Source organism: Stomoxys calcitrans, chromosome 2 (assembly GCF_963082655.1).
Source record: "Stomoxys calcitrans chromosome 2, idStoCalc2.1, whole genome shotgun sequence".
Taxonomy (NCBI): Eukaryota; Metazoa; Arthropoda; class Insecta; order Diptera; family Muscidae; genus Stomoxys; species Stomoxys calcitrans.
In genome coordinates this window covers 50,092,333-50,112,734 of record NC_081553.1, presented here as the reverse complement: position 1 = coordinate 50,112,734, position 20,402 = coordinate 50,092,333, and the positions used below count along the sequence as shown (strand labels likewise).

The following is a 20,402-nucleotide window of genomic DNA, read 5'->3' as shown; positions in this document are numbered from 1 at the left end:
TCAGCCATGCCAAATTATTTGAGAACATCGCCAACACGTCACTGCAGCCAGGTCTGAAACGATGGGTCGCGAATTATCTGTGTGTTCGCCAGCCATTTGTGGAATTTAGGGATAAGAAGTCGAAACACCGTAGAGTGAAACAGGGAGTTCCCCAAGGTGGGGTGATATCTCCGGCACTGTTTAACCTCTACCTATCCTCCATTCCACCGGTACAGTCTTGGATCGACGGAACCCTAGTATTGCCATCTGAAAGATCATGTTACACGGAAGGATCAAAGCCAGAGGAGAGAGTGGGCCTGGGGGTTTACAATGAGAACCCAGGGACTGATATCTGTTTTAGACTGCCTGACTATAATATGGTCCTGCAGGGGCAATTACAACCAGGACACGAACAGTCTTGCAGTGTAAGAAGGAGATTAACGCCTTTTCTGAGGATATAATAACTTATAATAACTTTGGATATAATAACTTAGAGCATTTGTTTGTAACACCCAATAATGTAAGACATAGACCGTTTGATACGTTTATTGTCTATAGTCTGTCTTTCCATTTTTATATGTGTGTAAGAATCTGGGGATTGAATGCCGTCTTGGTGACAGTCTTCTGCCCACATGAGGATCATCTTCACCATGAGGTTCAGTATCATAAAAGTGAGCATATCAGATAGGTTTCAGAATCATTCATGAAGATTTGGTATCGAATTAATGCCAACTTGAGACACCGGAATTTTGAAAAAATGAAATTACTCCATAACGGAGTAAGGAGAAATGAAAGGGCAGACGATTTGGCGGTGAAGGCCAGAGGACTGCCGTCAATAAACTTGGTTAACCCGAAGCCTTTCGGGTCGACACAGTCCGAGTTAAGGGAGTGGGCGACGAATGCGCATGCAACATTGTGGAAAAGAGAAACGGTCGGTAGGACGGAGAAAATCCTATGGGGGGATCTAAATCGTGAGAAAACGAGGCTATTACTGAAAGGAAGTAAGAAGGAGGTCAGGGACATATAGGATTACCAGCTCACCTATGTAAAATCGGTGAGGCAAGTGATAACATGTGTATGGTATGCGGGGAAGATGAGACGTTGGAGCATTTCCTTTGTCATTGCCTGGCTTTCGAGTCTAACAGATACCGGCACTTAGGTGGAGACACAATACCAGACATGAACCAACTTAGGGGAGTGGTATTGAAAACAATTAAGGATTTTGTAAGTAGCACGGAATTCCTAACTTATAATTTTCTTTTTAGAGATTATAGTTTTTAGAGCGTACGACAAGCCGATAACTGGCTTAGGTGTATGTCCATAGTGGCATGGGGCGGATTAATATCTGCAGCCTCTTTTCAACCTAACCTAATCTTACCTATCTTGTCGCGATTTCGCTATAAAGGGTGCTATATCATGATAAAGGCCATCTTTGAGTTTTAAACTATAAATTTGTTGTTGTTGTTGTAGCAGTGTGTTATACACTGAAGCCGATGAAGGATTTCATCGGGCCAATCCGGTACATATAACCAGCTGCCTTGGGATTGAAGCTATAAAGTTATTTCAATAAACAGATGGACGGACATGTCTAGATCATATATGAATTACTTTCTTTGGTGTATAATTTGTGTTGTTGCAAATGGAATAGCAAAATGGCCACCTCTTCAGTGGTGGGTATAAAAATATCTCCCGCATTCTTGGCTTGTAGAACATTTCGTAGGTTTTGGTTGGATTTTTCTTAAATTTTGGTAGGAAATAATTTTCTTGAGTGGCAACATTGAACCTGATCCATACATGTAGCATGCTTACCCTCGCGATGTTCGAAAGAGACGGACAATAGGTAAAGAAAAGTATAGAAGGACGACACTGGCATACCTTCATAAAATTTGTGCGTTGCCTTTTCAAAAAAACTCTCTCTTAATACCCTTATTTAACTTACCCTTGAAGAATTTATACAACTGTCCCGTACCAATACGCTCTAAATTTTCAATTTGTCCCTTAAGGATATGAATTGTCACACATGACTCAATGGAACACCTGCAAAAGAAAATAATCACTTAAAGTGATTTCTTTGTTAAATACATGAATACCACATTACCTAACCTTGGCTAATATAGCGCTGTCAGAATCTAGGCCATAACTATGATAACCTCTGGCACTGCTGCCGCATAAATTGACCAAAGCTGAGCATTCGGGAGCAAATAATTGAGCCTGTGGCAGATAAATGTTTCAACTTACTTTCAATGTACTATTAGGTTGCCCAAAAAGTAATTGCGGATTTTTTAAAAGAAAGTAAATGCATTTTTAATAAAACTTAGAATGAACTTTAATCAAATATACTTTTTTTACACTTTTTTCTAAAGCAAGCTAAAAGTAACAGCTGATAACTGACAGAAGAAAGAATGCAATTACAGAGTCACAAGCTGTGAAAAAATTTGTCAACGCCGACTATGTGAAAAATCCGCAATTACTTTTTGGGCAACCCAATATTTCAAAAAAAAAACTTACCAAACTATGCAAATTGTGTAATTTATCAGGCTGCAATAACCAGTTGGCTACTTTGGGATCCTCTATGGACATTTCCAATTCTTCCAAATCTTTTAACAATTTTCGCAAAATCTTCATTTGCTCTTTGCCATCGTAAACAATAAGGCAATGTTCTGAGGAGCGCAATAGCATTCTTAAATATTTACATTTGATGTCTGCAGTTAAACCTTTACATGATCCTGCGGCTTGCATGTTCATATAGTACACCAGGTTGTCGGATATGCAAAATCCGATGCCAGCCAAATAGGTGGTATCATCTATATGGAATTCATAACTTTCCGTAGCTTCTTTTTCTCGGTCCGATGCAGCGACTTGATTTAACAACAAATTTGCTCCTATTATGGGTTTACGCTTGCCCGCCATTTGCTGTAGACCCAGACAAAAGCCCAAGCGTTTATTGGCCATAAATTCTTTGAAGGCTCCTTTGAAGAGTTGTTGATCTCCACAAATGTCTATGATGTCGATAGATTTGAATGATGAAGACTCGGTATCCACTTTGGAGGCACTCAGTATGTGAGAAGCATTGAGATGCATGGGATTTTTGATTAAAGAATTTTCCATGGAAAAATCGGATAACTCAATGCTGGAAGATGAGGTAGGCTGGGGAGGTGAAGTGGGTTTGTGGCTTGAGGAAGTAGCAATTTCCTTGGCTCGTGTGGGGGAGGTTGCTTTTAGAGCTTCTGCTTTCTTTTTACTTTGAGGACTTGGTGGCTTTTGTTGTTCAGGCGTGGCAGCTCTTTTTACTTTACGCACCCTGGGAGTTTGAAATCTTTGTGTGGCTCTCAGGGAACGCAGAAATCTAGAGGCATGTGGTGAATTTGTTCTATTTGTAGGCTCATCTTCTATCAGCTGTTGTGAGCTGGGTATTTCATCCTCTTGGGAATGATTTAATGCATCTTTCACTGCTGGTTCCTTAAATTGCTCTGCCTGTTTGATAGCCTCATTGACGCCAGTATTGAAAACAAAAGACTCTTCATTTTCATTGTCAAATAAGGAATCGGGACTTTTTACATTGGTTTTGATTTTTGTCACCTTCTTAGGGGGAGTCGACGTCGTCTCATTGTCTATTCTTGTGGAGCTAATCAAATGGTTGCGAGGACTTCTTCGAGGTAATTTAGCTGGCACCAGGGTGGGTGTTGGTGTATAAGGTGAGCCTTTTTTGGATGCAACTTCGTGTTTTTGAAGGGGTGTTGATTTTCTATGGGCTTCACAAGGTTTCTCTGAAGTCGAAATTTCCTTTGGGGATTTTAAAAATTTTTCGTTTGTTGCGTTTTCCGCTTTAGAAGATAAAGGTGTGTCTTCTGCTATTTCCATTTGCTTTTCCAAATTTCTTGAATTTGCCTTAGTGCCAGTTTTAGGGGTAATTTCTTTTTCACATTCGTCCTGTTTTCTGGCCCACTCCATTTTTTTCATTTCGGATAACTGTTTGGCCTTAAGCAACCTTTGAGCTTTTTTACTGGTGCTGGGTTTTTCCTCCTCATCTACGGGATTTGCATCCTTTTTGAGTTTCGGTGGACTATCATCCAAAGGATTTTCTAAGGACTTGCGCTTCATATTTGGTTTTTTATCCCCATCTCTGTGCTTCGAATTCAAAGTAGATTGGCCATCATCCATTTTTCGTGGGCTGTTTTTATGAAAATTGCTTTCCGCGTTTATTTGACCATTTTTGTTGCTTGCTTTCTTTTCTTTAGCATTCTGCTCATCTTTACATCTTAATTTTGGAGGAGAATCCTTGTAGTTTGCATTTGGTTGTTTGGAAGTTTTTGTTTCCTCCTTAGAAGTTTTGATCGCAGTGTCTGATTTTGTAGAGGCTATCATCTGGCTTATTCCAATTTCCTTTATAGCATCTAAGATCTTGGAGTCATCTTCAAATGTTATATGATCTTTAAGGTTGGATTTTTCGTTAGCAAAAGCTTTGGGTTTACCTTGTCCCAAGGGAACATCCTCCTTAGGGTTATTTTCTTTAACGTTCGTAGGATTATTTCCCTCCCTCGTGGCTGTCGCCTCCTTGGGGCTAGTATGTACGATAGTAGCTTTTGTGTGACATTTTTCCAAAGGAACTTTTTTAGTTTCTTCAAACTTTGTAGGACTATATCCCTTGTTTTTTGATAAAATTTCCTTGGGGTTTGATTTCGAGACTGTTCTTGAGTTTATGACTTTTGGCGACGAACATCGTTTTTCCTTGAGTAAACCTTCATTTTTTGCCTTATTCGGCACATCTTCAGCAAATTCTTTAGATTTTAATGTCTCCCTTGATGATGTTTTTCCATTTCGAAGTACGCCGTTGTAGTTTGCAGTGTTGGTACCTTCTGAACTTTTTTTGGATTTTAAATTATCTTTAGATGAGTTATAGACATTAGGAACCTCTTTCTTTTCAGGAGCTGAATTGGCATCTTCAGCAGATTGCTTAGTTTTCAAATCCTTATTTGATGATATACCAATCCCATTTTGTGTTGCTTCTCTTTCGGCCCTTCTGCTAGATTCCTTGCTTTCTTTAGCCACTTCATGCTCAATTCCTCTATGAGGCTTTACAGCTTCTTGAACAAATTTATCTTCTTCATAGGACATATGAAGTTCTTCCTGCTCATCTTTTCCAATACTATCATCATTAGCACTTCCATTCTGTTGCGTCCAATTAATATTACCCGCACCAATTTCATATTGTACAAATTGTCTAGCCTCATGGACCAACAACTTTGCTGCTTCAGCCACTGTTATGCCCGCCTTACCAGTTATATAGAAATTCCTAGCCTCATTTCTTTGCGCTGCTTCGGTAGCATTTTCATTGTCATGCTGTTTGACCGAATCAAAACTTAGGGAATTATGAAGAATTTTTTCTATGCTCAAAACATCAGCATTGGCCAAGTCCACCAATGAGGTAATACCCGCATCAAATAAAGCTCTAGCTCTCTTATGATTTAGATCTGGTATGCGCATTAGATCTATAAGATCGCGATGAACTCCAAAATACAACCGTTCTTTGAACTGTGAGACAATTAGACTGAGCGTATCCCATTGCAAGGAGTTACAGAAAGATGTAACAATTCCAGCAAAGGTTGAGGCCATTTGTTGTAAACTTTGCAACATTCCACGGGAGCATTTGTATTTTATGGCCACTGTATTAATGGGAGTCTCATTTACCAATTCCTGTAAAGCCAAAGCGGTGTAAAATCTATAGGAAAGAGATTTTATAAGAATATACAGAAAAAGGAATATAAACACAGCATTAAGTTCCCTTAGGAGCCACTAGCGAGCTAAAAACTTAAGGGCTAAAATGAAAACAAGTAAAAAGGCATTAAGATCGGTCGGGCCGAACTTTGGATACCCACCACCTCGGGTATATATGTAAACCACCTTTCATCAAAATCCGGTGAAAAATGCATAGCTTATGCCCCATAGCAGCTATATCGAAATATGTTCCAATTTAGACCAATTACTAATAAGTATTGGGTTGCCCAAAAAGTAATTGCGGATTTTTTAAAAGAAAGTAAATGCATTTTTAATAAAACTTAGAATGAACTTTAATCAAATATACTTTTTATACACTTTTTTCCTAAAGCAAGCTAAAAGTAACAGCTGATAACTGACAGAAGAAAGAATGCAATTACAGAGTCACAAGCTGTGAAAAAATTTGTCAACGCCGACTATATGAAAAATCCGCAATTACTTTTTGGGCAACCTAATACAAGTCATTGTTCAATTGTGCATAACAAAATATTGGTCTTTTTAGTAGTTATATCTAAAAATAAACCATATACGACACGGATGTCTAGAAGCCTAACATAAGTCACCGTGTCAAATTTCAGTGAAATCGGATTATAAATACGCCTGTTATGGGGTCAAGACTTTAAATCGAGATATCGGTCTATATGGCAGCTATATCCAAATCTGAACCGATTTGGCCCAAGTTCCAGAAAAATGTTGAAGGGCCTAACTCAACTCACTCTCCCAAATTTCGGCGACATCGGACAATAAATGCACCTTTTATGGGCCCAAAACCTTAAATAGAAAGATCGGTCTATATGGCAGCTATATCCAAATCTTAACCGATCTGTGGCATATTACAGGATTATGTCGAGGGGCTTAACCTAACTCACTGTCTCTCAACTCAAATTTCGGCGATATCGGTCTATATGGCAGCTATATCCAAATCTAGACCGATCTGAGCCATATTGACGAAGGATGTCGAAGAGCCTAACACAACTCACTGTCCCAAATTTCAGCAAAATCGGATATTAAATGTGGCTTTTATGGGCCTAAGACCCTAAATCGGAGGATCGGTCTATATGGCAGCTAAATCCAAATCTGAACCGATCTGAGCCAAATTGACGGAGGATATCTAAGGGCCTAACACAACTCACTGTCCCAAATTTTAGCAAAATCGGATAATAAATGTGGCTTTTATGGGCCTAAGACCCTAAATCGGAGGATCGGTCTATATGGCAGCTAAATCCAAATCTTGCCCATCTTCGAACTTAACCTGCTTATGGACAAAAAAAGAACCTGGGCAAAATTTCAGCTCAATATCTCTATTTTTAAAGACTGTCGCATGATTTCAACAGACAGACGGACAGACGCACGGACATGTCTAGATGGTCTTAGATTTCTACGCTGATCAAGAATATATATACTTTATAGGGTCGGAAATGGATATTTCGATGTGTTGCAAACGGAATGACAAAATGAATATAGCCCCATCCTTCGGTGGTGGTATAAAAAGAATATAAACACAGCATAAAGTTCTTTAAAAGTTTCCAAGCACGTATACCCGCCAACATGGAATCACTTGTGAGCTAAGAACTTAAGGGGTAAAATGAAGAAATTAAACTAAGCGCCATACCACGACGCGGGCGCCCCCGTAGCCGAGTTGGTAGCGAGCTTGGATTACCAGTCTGGTCTGTCGCTACTGTGATATCACAACGAACATAAAATCTAAAATCTAAGTCTGTCTGTAAAGGACTGCCACTCTTACCTAACCTAACCATACCACTACGCTACATTATGTATAATAATTTAGGACGCCCAAAACAGTATAATTGAAACCTGCGAAAAACTACCAGGCACCTTTTTGCTAAAAAAACCTTTTGATGGTCAGGTTTTCTGGTCTGAGAGAATTACAAACACACATCTCCGCAAACTCACTACTCAAATTACCGGCACATTAAACTGGAAACGCTCCATATCAGTCGCCTTATATTTTTCTAAGGTTCCAGCATGGACCGTAGCTCTATGCTATTTACCAGCGTCTACATAAAGCCCCTGCCCTATGACTATGGACCACTACTATGCCACTACTGGCATGCTTACACTAATGTTCAGTTGGATACAGTGCCCATCATGATATGATTGGCTACATTAAAGGAAGTTTGGAGATAGACGACTTCACTCCTTTTTTTCACGTAACCAACACGCAGGGTATGTCCCCTATATATGCAGTGCATTGCGTTGGCAATTAGGAAAGTTAAGGGTTGGAGGGGGGAAAGAGGGAGTAGTGTTTATTGATATTCGTCTTCTTTCTGAACGTTAATGTCGGTGGGAAAGACATTAGCCGGAAGTCGACTCCGCATACAAATGGTTCGGGCGAAAAACGAATTTTCTGGGTAATGCATAGTTCGGTAGACTGGACAATCAATTACAGACGGGTGTGAGTTCCTGGCAAGTCTTGTACTCCTGGTGAACACCCTAACGTATCCCTGAGAAGAGGAATATCCTTGGAAAATAACGATAGAGCAATACAATGCTACCCACATTCCGACGATGTTCAAGAAAAGTAATAGAGTTGGATACCCTACTGTCCCCAATCAACCACATCGCTCTCCGTTGAACACGGTCAAGTAGCTCCAATGATGGTTTTGGAGCTCCTGCCCATATATGAGAGTTATATTCCATCCTCGGCCTGATGTAGGTAGTATAGATATTGAGAAGATCAGAAGAGGTGAAATATTTCTTGCACCTGTTAAGGAAGTCCAAACACTTGAATGCTTCTTTTGGACACTTCGACACGACAAGCATTCACGACGTTAGTTGAAACACGACACTACGTGTTTCAACCAAAGGACATCACGGAACATCAAGAGCATCTGATTGTTCAATATCTATACCGTCGATAGATGTCGACGATTAAAGTGGGTCAGTGAATCGGATGTGAGACAAAAAACAGCATTGCGTGTTCTGTGCATTAAAGTCTAATCTGTTCATTCTACCCCACTCGGAAATGCCCAACAAATCCTGGGAGAGCGTTTCATCCATAATGCTCCTCTTGAGGACTGCACATAAAAGGTCGAATGAATATGAATGACACAGACTACTGTCATCGGCAAATGAGTAAACTGGATTCGAAGTCTGACCCAATAGATCGTCAATGAAAATAAGAAAAAGGGAAGGGGAAAGGACAGAGCCTTGTGGCACACCTGCGGTCAATGTATACTCATCGGATGAAAAACCATCTACAACAACTCGTATAGTGCGATCTCTGGCGGCATAAAAGGAGCCCTTTCTATGTGCAACATGCTTTCAAATCTCTGGAAAAGAGAATCCCTTTCTCCCTGTGAATTGGGTTGATACAGTGCTGAAAGGCATGGTTATCGACGCATAACTATCGGAAGGTTCGATACGGAAGATTGTGTTCCTTCTGCGTCTTTTGATCTTTTGATTATCAATGGAATTTACATGTACTTCGAGGAGTATAGGTTGTTGTTGTAGCCACATTTGCATGTTATGTTCTATCTTTCGTCTGCTTGAGTGTCAAGACCCAGGAACTCTGGGACTAAGATGGGGTGCGTCCACAGGGATCTGGGCCTGAGTCGAGTGGGTCTGGCTGGGCAGTTACGACGACATCAATCCTTGCTCTGTAGGAGTTGAGGCGGCTGCATCCTCCTTCTCCTCCTACATATGAGGAATATAGGCAGAAGGTTATTGCAATGGCAGGCGACATCTTCGTAAAACTCTTATAGGTTTTATACGACCGATCCCCGCGGGAAGATGATGGCCAATGGTTATTAAAAGGCGCCAATATCTCGCCTTGTCGAATGGAGCATCATAGGCACTCAGAAGCCGATGCCACCCGGCCTCTTACTCGACACCGCTGATTGTCCGCGACTACAGTTACAGCTACTACGTAAGGAGCATTCTCCTATCCGTAACCTGTAGATGTGGTAGCTCCCAGCCAAACTTCTCGCTATAATGAAGAACACCACACAGATTGGAGTTTAAAGTTCCAGCATTTATGATGCTCATAGTCATTTCGTGCCCGGAGGAGGATAGGTTGTTGTTGTAGCAGTTTGTTATGTTCTATCTTTCGTCTGCTTGAGTGTCAAGACCCAGGAACTCTGGGACTAAGATGGGGTGCGTCCACAGGGATCTGGGCCTGAGTCGAGTGGGTCTGGCTGGGCAGTTACGTTGTTGTTGTAGCAGTGTGTTGTACACTGAGGCGGCAGCCCTTGCCGATGGAGAACTCCATCGGGTCAATCCGGTACGTACAACCGGCTGCCATGGGATTGGGGCAGTTACGTCGGCATCAACCCTTGCTCTGTAAGAGTTGAGGCGGCTGCATCCTCCTTCTCCTCCTACATGTGAGGAAGATAGGCAGAAGGCTATTGCAATGGCAGGCGACATCGTCTTCATGCTGGTTTGCCTTCTTTCTCTCTACCATCACGAACCTCGTTCAGGGCCTTGGCATAAACCCCAGAGAGACTAAGACAATATTTTTCACATAGTAAAAGAGGCTGAGAGTTTTCTATTCTGAATGGGATAGAGTCGCCATTCTCTCCGGGGGCCAAGTAGCTGGGCGTGATTCTTGACCTCAAACTGAACTGGAAAAGGAATACACAGGAAAGGGCCAGAAGGGGACTGAATGCGATATATTCCTGTCGAAACTCCTTAAAAAGGTGTGGGGCTTAAGTGGGGACAGTACATCCGATGTTTATGTCTGGTACGGCATCAGGCTCTGGACAGCTATGCCCTGCGCAGGAAGATCGAGAAAGTACAGGGCTGTGTTCATCTCTAGAGCAACGAGGAGTGTCACGAAAGAGACGCTGTATTCCATGACTTTGGACATTTATGTTAGGTATGCAGAAATGAGGATCGCCCTAAGACTGAGGGAGACGGAAACCTGACGTTTCTCAAACTACGGACATTCTTCTATTCCGATTAAGGCTGGTTGTTGTTGTAGGGCGTGGCGGCAGGAAATTTGAGGCAATATGGATTATGTAAATGCTATTAACCTACTTTTTTTTCTATCAGCCAATAAGCAGGGGATGTCCCCGATGAATGCAGTGCGTTGCCTTGGCAAGACGAAATTAGGTATTGGAGGGGGGAAAAGGGTGTAGTGCTTATTGACATTTGTCTTAAATCCTTGGATGTCAAAGTGGGTGGTAAAAAAACATTAGCCGGAAGTCGATTCCACATACGAACGGTTCGGGCGAAATTAGAATTCTCCCTACAATGCATTGCGCGATCCGCTGGCCAATCAATTACAAACGGGTCTGAGTTCCTGGAATGTCTAGTATCCCTGAAATACATCCATACATCAGGAATGAGAAGGCTAATATCAGACGAACACACACCATGAAAGTACCGATAGAACAGCGCCAAACAACCCACAACCCTTGTTTACGGGTTGGGCTTCATATGAACCATCTTTTCCAGGAGCTTTTGCATACACTGATAGGTCAATCCCATGGATTCCTTCATCGACGAGTACTGCCGCCTCAATGTACAACACACTGCTACAAGAACAACACGGACAGGTCTAAATTAGTGCAGCGCCGAGGTAGGAATTTACATTGAGTTCCTTAGAATTAGGGAGGGATAATTAGGCTTTTGGACGGGAAGTAGCGTCTTTCAGGCGCAGTTGTTCTGAAGGCACTGGAGAACATCTTTTTCGCAGCAGTGACTGCCAGTTTGGACTTTTAGGATATAAATGGAGAGTCAGGCGGCGCTGAAGGCTATGGCGCCTGCCTATGAAAGGTCGAGACGAAATTTAAATTCCGTTATTGTTGTTGTTGTAGCAGTTTATTGTGTTCTATCTTTCGTCTGCTTGATTTTGAGTGTCAAGACCCAGCAATTCTGCGACTAAGATGGGGTGCGTCCACATGGATCTGGGTCTGAGTCGAGTGGGTCTGGACGGGCAGTTAAACAGGTGACATATTTCAAATTCCGTATACGAATCATTTCACTATCCGCAACTTGTGAACACGCTCGATAGTTCTCAGCTGAGCTTCTCGTGATAACGATTAACACTACACAAATTGGTGCTCAGAGTTCCAACCTGTGAGGTACTCATAGTCATCCCGTGTCGGCCTTCCCTTCTTGTTTATTCAATTATTCTTCTTCTCCTTTTAGGACAAACACAATAGATCGAAGGTCTCAACCTGATTGAACCTAACAGAAACCTAACCTAATCCTCAGAATTTGAAGCCGATGAAGTTTATTTGGCTCTTTCGGGCGGAATACAAAATTGTGTGTTTTGCCGACAGGTTAATAAAATAAAGATTCGTTTTAATTCACGGTGATAAAGGAAGAAATACCCTCAAATGTGTCTCACCTCTTGTGTATCTGCATCAACTTATAGTCCAGCTTAGTTTGACCTCTCATAGCTCTGACTAAAAACGATTCCTTGACACCAACTAACTCGCCGACCTTTTTCATTGCCGGCGTAAGCTTTTCCCATAAATCCAGAAAAAACAACCAATCTAAATCCTGCAACTGATAGCATACCGAATAGGGGGTAACCAAATACACAGCATGTAATTCCGATTCCAAGACGAAACAACGACGAGATTTTTGTAATTCAGCAAATAATATTAAGCCATCAGTTGGTGGCATGGAGGAAGCTGTAAAACAGAAATTAGTTTTCAAAAACTGAAGATAAACCTCTACGACTTACCCAAGCAAGCCATTCCTAGTCTGGTGGCCACATAGTATTGCTCATTAGTCTCTTCACTATTTTGTAAACGCACAAATTCATATTCCACCAGAAAATCCAAGGCTCCTCCTATATATTCGTCTTCCATATCCTCTTGATTACTCTCGTTTTGATTATTGGACATTTGTTTCTGAGCGCTAAGAAGTGTACACTTTACAAAGTTATCTATATCGGCTTTCGTGGTTGCCACTCCGGAGGATATGACCTCGAGCAGAGCACGTTTCAGGTGGGTCTTGAATTATAAACAATGAATGAAAAGGCAAAATTACTAATAGCCATACAAAACCACTTTCCCGTTAGGGAATGTCACAGTGATTTGTAAAACTTACACTGCTGTCCATTTCAAGACAAGAAGTTATTGGCCTCAAATCAGCCGTTACCAATTCCTTGCCTATTCGTGCATTATTCTCAGTGCAAATTAGAATGGATTCACCCAAAGTATCCTAAACAAACAAGCAATTATATAAAAGAATGAATGTTTTTTCTTACATTTTACTTACCTTTCCTGTTCTTCCAGCCCTACCAATCATCTGACGATAGGTTAATGAACTCATTTGTTTGCCCCCAAACAAAGGAGATCGTATTAATACTCGACGTGCGGGTAAATTTACTCCTACAAGGTAAAAATTCAATAAAATCCAATGTTGCTCATACTAAATATCCTCCACCTCCTAGTATTTACGATTTCAGCCCCAAAGTATTTCAAGCTAGACTGTAACATGTCAAATAATGCCAATGTCTGATGAGCTGAGTTTTTAAGACAGTTTTCCGATAATGTTTTGCTAAGATCCACTATATCGGCTATGTGGTGACTGAGAAATTTGTCAATGCATCTCAAGAGGATATAAAATACAAAAACGTCCCAGCGGCGGAAAGAGTTATACAGCAGGCTTTTTATAATGCCTGCAAAGAAATCTACAGGCATTCCAGAGACATATGCTTTCAAATTTACACGGCATGTCATTGGCGAACAGGGCATCACCTTTCACTTCCACTATTAGCACTTATATAAGCGCTGTTGAAAGAGTGTGTTAATAATGCCTTCTAAAATACCGCTGAAAACAGGCATCTTTTTCAGCATTTTTAGAATGTCTTAAATTAAAAAAAAAAGAAAAATATTGCTGGGGTTTTTGGTTCTGGTTTCTTAATTTTTACCATTTTACCGTGGGCGAATTATGAATGTCATCCGTGGCGCCAAATCATCTAAGACGTTGGGCTCCGACGGAATCTCCACATTGATGTTAAAGAATCTGTATTCACCTGGAGTTGAGTACCTTACTACCGTCCTCAGCCTGTCTTTAAACACTCTTACAGTTCCCGATATCTGGAAAATGGTCAGAGTGATTCCGCTTCTGAAGCCTGGGAAGGGCCCGAGTTTGAGGGAGTCGTACAGACCGATCTGCCTTCTCCCACCAGTGGCGAAGACACTTGAGGCATTACTCGACACTCTTCGACGACTCCAGTCAGTCTTGAAACGCTGGGTCGCGAATTATCTGTGTGGTTGCCAGTCCTTTGTGGAATTTAGGGAAAAGAAGTCGAAGCACCGTAGAGTGAAACAGGGTGGGGTGATATCTCCGGCACTGTTCAACCTCTATATATCCTCCATTCCACCCCCTTCAGATGGAATAGAGATCGTATCATATGCGGACGATTGTACGATACGACACCCCACCCATTGTTGACATCTTCGATAGGTTGAACGTCTAACTCAACGAACTTGCCTCATATTGTATGTTACGATATGGAGGACATTGGGGTCGGATGACGGAAAACTTAAAAAAATTTCACCGAAATCGGATAATAAATACGACATTTGTGGCCTTAAGACCATAAATCGGCAGATCGGTCTATATGGCAGCTATATCTAACTATAGTCCGATCTTAACCATATTTGAGTCAGATTTTGGGAAGCTTAAAAAACTCACAGTTTCAAATTTCAGCGAAATCGGATAATAAATGGGGCATTTATGGCCTCAAGACCCTAAATCTACAGATCGGTCTATATGGCAGTTATATCTAACTGTAGTCCGATCTTAACCATATTTGAGTCAGATTTTGGGAAGCTTAAAAAACTCACAGTTTCAAATTTCAGCGAAATCGGATAATAAAAGCGGCATTTATGACCTTAAGATCCTAAATCGGTCTATATGGCAGCTATATCTAACTATAGTCCGATCTAAAACATATTTGAGTCAGATTTTGGCAAGCTAAAAAACACTCACAGTTTCAAATTTCAGGGAAATCGGATAATAAGAGCGGCATTTATGGCCTTAAGATCCTAAATCGGTAGATCGGTCTATATGGCAGCTATATCTAACTGTGGTCCGATCTTAACCATATTTGAGTCAGATTTTGGGAAGCTTAAAAAAAAACACTGCTTCAAATTTCAGCGAAATCGGATAAGAAATGCGGCATTAATAGCCTTAAAACCCTAAATCGGCAGATCAGTCTATATGGCAGCTATATCTCACTATAGTCCGATCTCACCCATATTTGTGTCAGATTTGGGGAAGCTTAAAAACTCACAGTTTCAAATTTCAGCGAAATCGGATAATAAATGGGGCATTTATGGCCTCAAGACCCTAAATCTACAGATCGGTCTATATGGCAGTTATATCTAACTGTAGTCCGATCTTAACCATATTTGAGTCAGATTTTGGGAAGCTTAAAAAACTCACAGTTTCAAATTTCAGCGAAATCGGATAATAAAAGCGGCATTTATGACCTTAAGATCCTAAATCGGTCTATATGGCAGCTATATCTAACTATAGTCCGATCTAAAACATATTTGAGTCAGATTTTGGCAAGCTAAAAAACACTCACAGTTTAAAATTTCAGGGAAATCGGATAAGAGCGGCATTTATGGCCTTAAGATCCTAAATCGGTAGATCGGTCTATATAGCAGCTATATCTAACTGTAGTCCGATCTTAACCATATTTGAGTCAGATTTTGGGAAGCTTAAAAAAAATCACAGTTTCAAATTTCAGCGAAATCGGATAAGAAATGCGGCATTAATAGCCTTAAAACCCTAAATCGGCAGATCAGTCTATATGGCAGCTATATCTCACTATAGTCCGATCTCACCCATATTTGTGTCAGATTTTGGGAAGCTTAAAAACTCACAGTTTCAAATTTCAACGAAATCGAATAAAAAATGCGGCATTTATGGTCTCAAGACCCTAAATAGTCTGGCAGCTATATCAGGTTATGGACCGATTCGAACCATACACAGCACAGTTGTTGGAAATCTTAACAAAACACATCATGCAAAATTTTAGCATAACCAGTTGAGAATTGCGCCCTCTAGTAGTTCGAGAAGTCAAGATCCAAGATCGGTTTATATGGAAGCTATATTAAAACATGGCTCATTTACAATCCCAAATGACCTACAATAATAAGAAGTATTTGTGCAAAATTTCAAGTGGCTAGCTTTACTCCTTCGAAAGTTAGCTTGCTTTTGAGAGGCAGACAGACGGACATGGCTAGATCGACTTAGAATTTCATGACGATCAAGAATATATATATACATAATAGGGTCGAGGAGAATGACGAAATTAGTATACCCCCATCCTACGGTGGAGGGCATAAAAATGAAATTGAATTACTGTCTTTTAGGACTTCTATAATGTAAGTTGCTAGAAGTTGAGAGTTTATGTGTTTCGGCTGTCTTGTAAGGTCAACTTTCAGTAGTTTTTATGAGAAGGGCAACTGTTTTCCGCCGCTGGAGTGTTTGCCCATCTTACGCTGGCTACAAAAAAAAAACACTAACCTGAACTCAATGTGCTTGTTGCCACAATTATTTTCAATGCACCTGATTTAAAACTGGCTTCGACAATATCTCTTTCTTCTGTGGTCAAGCCAGCATGATGGAATGCACAACCATAGGTAACAGTTTTTTCCAAGACAGTGTCCAAACCTTAGCAAAGAAAATTATTACAAAATAATTAAAATATTTTCGAATTTTAATTTGCTCACTTATTTAAATAACATTGTCTCTACATACCAGTTGGAATATCTTTCAATTGTTTTTTCATCTCATCAATGGCTTCTCTATTCAGCTGAGCTCTCAACTTTATACCCCATTCACCGCCTTGTTTGCCAAGTGTGTGTATGGCACCAGCCAATTGTATGGATAAATTTTCACACCAATCCTTGGAGGGACAAAACACAATCACCGAACAACCTTCAATTAAAGTTTCCACACACAATTGGGCAATATGATCCGCATCATTTGGTATGGCAGGAAATGGTTCGCGTATATCCACCGATGGTTCAGTTATTGATCTTATAACTTTTAAATTATTATCATAGATTTTGTTGCCGACTTTTATCATTTCATTGAGAGCAACTGGTCGAAAATTTGTTATAAACAATTCGGCATCTAACCAACGCTGCAACAACTCCACATTGGCCAATGTGGCAGACATTGTGATAACTTGTATTTGCAAAGCATATTTCCTTGACATATACAAAACTTTGGCCAATAGCAATTCTAAGATATAACCTCTACCAGGGTCTGAAATCAAATGGACTTCGTCAACTACCACAGTGCCGATTTCATCCAGTTTTCCTTGTTCCAGTAGTTTGTTGACAATCGAGTTGGCCTTTTCGATGGTGCAAATGGCAACATTTATGCTGTCAAATCCTCCTGGAGGTGTATAGCCACCAAAAAATCCTTCAACACGATATCCAGCGGCTGTTAATAGATCTTGTAGATAGAACATTTTCTCTCGCACCACAGATATAAAGGGCAAAATCAGAAGAACTTTTTTACCCCTTTCCAAAACAGTCTTTAGCAGTAGAATTTCACTGACCAGAGTTTTGCCAGCGGAAGTAGGAGCAGAGTATACCAAATTACAATGTTCGAAGAGAACCTAAAAATTGGAATATGTAGTTTATTATACAAAAGGAAAAACAATCTTCAATTGATATTTAATATAGTATTATATAACAAGTAAAAGCGTCATAAATTTGGTCGGGCCGAATCTTATATACCCTCCACCATGGATCGCATTTGTCGAGTTCTTTTCCCGGTATCTCTTTTTAGGCAAACAAAGGATAAAAGAAAAGAATTGCTATGCTATTGGAGCTACATCAAGTAATGGTCCGATTCGGACCATAATTGAACTGAATGTTGGAGAGCAAAATTTCCGACAATTCGGATAAGAATTACGCCCTTTAGAAGCTTAAGAAGTAAATTACTGAGATCGGTTTATATGGGAGCTGTATCAGGCTATAGACCGATTCAGACGATATTTGACATTTATATTGAAGGTCATAGTAGAAGCCATTTGTACAAAATTTCAGCCAAATCGGATAAAAATTGCGCCCTCTAGAGGGCAAAATGCAAAATTTCAGCTAAATCGGATAAGAATTACGCCCTCTGTGGCTCAAAAAGTCAAGATTCAAGATCGGTTTTTGTGACAGCTATATCAGGTTATGGGCCGATTTGAACCATACATAGCACAGTTGTTGGAAGTCATAACAAAACACGTCATGCCAAATTTCAGCCAAATCGGATGGGAATTGCGCCCTCTAGAGGTTAAAAAAGTCAAGTCGGTTTATATGACAGCTGTATCAGGTTGTAAACCGACTTTAACCACACATAGCACAGTTATTGGAAATCTTAATAAAACATCTCATGCAAAATGTCAACCAAACCAGAGAATTGCACTGTCTAGTGGCTGAAGGAGTCATGATCCAAGATTGGTTTATATGGAAGCTATATCAAAACATGGACCGATATGGCTCATTTACTATTCCAACCGACCTACACTACTTAGAAATATTTGTGCAAAATTTCAAGTGGCTAGCTTTAATCGTTCGAAAGTTAGCGTGCTTTCGACAGTCAGACGGACGGACATGGCTAGATCGACTCAAAATATCATGACTATCAAGGATATATATATATATGTATATATACTTTATAGGATCGAGGAGAATGACGAAATTAGTATACCTCATCCTATGGTGGAGGATATACAAATTAAATTGTTGCGCTTTGTTTATTTGTTAGTTTGCTGTTTTGTTCTGTATAGACTCTAAAACGGCCGAACCGATTTTCATGAAATTTTCACAGATGGTAGAGTTTGAGCCCCCGGTGAAAATAGGGTACTACATTTTTTTATATCCGAAGGGAGGGCGGGCCCTCCCCATTACCCCCATTTTCAAAAACGCCAGATCTCGGAGGGTGCATCGGAATTTTGTAGTAAATTTCATACCACCTTATGGTACCCCATAAGGTGGTATGAAATTTTGGGGTCAAATAACCTGGGGGGACGCCTCATCCTAAAACCCACCCGAACGGACATGTTTATCGATTGGGACAATATGGGTATCAAATGAAAGGTATTTAAGAATAGAGTACGAATATGGTTTACAAATATCACTCTAAGTGTTCGGGGGGAACCCCACCCACAAAAACACCAACCAATTTATCGCTTTGGGAAATATGGATTTCAAATGAAAGATATTTAAAAGTAGAGTACAAATCTGACATAAAAATGTATTCCTTGGTGTCTGAGAGGCCTCCCCACTCCCCAAAACCCCCAGGAGGAAATATTTACCGATTGGGACAATGTGAGACTCAAATGAAAGATATTTGGGAGTTAGATACGAATATGGTTTAAAAAATTGGGTGCAAGTATTTAGGCCCAAAACCGCCCCAAAGGTATATTCCCTAATGACTTACTATTGACAATTTCAATATAGACTTCTGAATAACAAGCTCATATAAAATGTCTATAACAAAAATACATAGGCTGGTGTACAATTTGTCAGAAGTCCTGGTGACAAAGTCAATAGTAAGTCAGTATAGATTTACTATTTATATTTCCCACAGGAAACTATTCAAATTAAACCTACCCCTGACTGATAATTTGTTATCATTTGTAATAAAAACTGTTGTTTCTGTGTTTTCTATTTGAATAAACCAAAAACATGTCAAATCTCCATTTTTACTTTTGACCAAAAAAAATAAAAATGGGTCATTGGAACCATAGTGCGACATGTATCATAGCGACACCACTTGTGTCCCATGGGAGCCGATGAAGTTCTTCGTCGGTAAGGACTGCCTTCTCGGTGTGTAGCGACTGCTACAACCACTTGTTTGAGAAGTTTTAAAATGGCGGGATTTCTCAAATGTATACATCACATCATTAATAAGGGGATAACCATCATTAAAAATTCTTCTGATGCCGGGATTTGAACCCAGATGTTCAGCGTCATAGACGGCCATGTTAACCTCTGCGCCACGGTGGCCTTCCTAAACCATTAATTCTGTAATTACGAGCCCTCGATCAATCTCAATGTTCCTAAATTCTGGGTGCCTCCTTGCGTCCTGTCGTATGATATGAAAAATGCGTTTTCCTCAGAAGCCTCAACATCCCCTTTGTTGTTTCTGCTCTTATTTCCATTTTATCTACTAACGTTTAAGATAGAAAACTTTTTCATTTCATATTGGCGGCCTCGTTATCCCCATCGAACTATTTTCAGAAAACGTAACCAGAAGTTACGTTTTTCCGCTCAGATCATTTTTTTGTATTCCTTGAGCAGTATGTGATGCGCATCCCAATAAACTACTACTACTCTACTCTAAACTACTACTCTACTCTAAACTACTCTTTCACCTTTAATCCGCCTTTGGTAGCCATAAGAATAGGCACAGCTATTCGCGCACGGAAAAGCTGTGAGCACCGTACAGGCTGAAACATTAAGGTCCGATCTGTGAGGTGTTCATTGCTGTCACGAGAAGATTAGCTGCAAGCTATCGGGCGCGTCCACAGGTCGCGGATAGTGAAATGCAACGGCAGTCGCGGACAATCAGCGGTATAGAGCGAAGAGTCGTATTGAAAGGCTGAGTCGCACCGGCTCTTGCACAAATACTGAGTGCCTATGATGCTCGATATGACAAGGCGAGATATTGGCGCCTTTAAATAACCAATGGCCACT

General features: G+C 40.5%; 1 protein-coding gene across 1 annotated transcript in view; it reads right to left on the bottom strand.

The window, feature by feature from the left end:
- LOC106083095 (DNA polymerase theta) overlaps nucleotides 1-20,402 on the bottom strand; it is a 35,802-nt gene that overhangs the window by 13,695 nt on the left and 1,705 nt on the right. The window contains exons 2-10 of the mRNA XM_059363035.1: nucleotides 16,456-17,326; nucleotides 16,222-16,368; nucleotides 12,952-13,064; nucleotides 12,781-12,894; nucleotides 12,413-12,683; nucleotides 12,071-12,359; nucleotides 2,488-5,698; nucleotides 2,078-2,190; nucleotides 1,919-2,016 (exon numbers count right to left, since the gene is read on the bottom strand). Coding sequence (XP_059219018.1) covers nucleotides 1,919-2,016; nucleotides 2,078-2,190; nucleotides 2,488-5,698; nucleotides 12,071-12,359; nucleotides 12,413-12,683; nucleotides 12,781-12,894; nucleotides 12,952-13,064; nucleotides 16,222-16,368; nucleotides 16,456-17,326 — 5,227 coding nt within the window. The remainder of the gene's footprint in view (nucleotides 1-1,918; nucleotides 2,017-2,077; nucleotides 2,191-2,487; nucleotides 5,699-12,070; nucleotides 12,360-12,412; nucleotides 12,684-12,780; nucleotides 12,895-12,951; nucleotides 13,065-16,221; nucleotides 16,369-16,455; nucleotides 17,327-20,402) is intronic.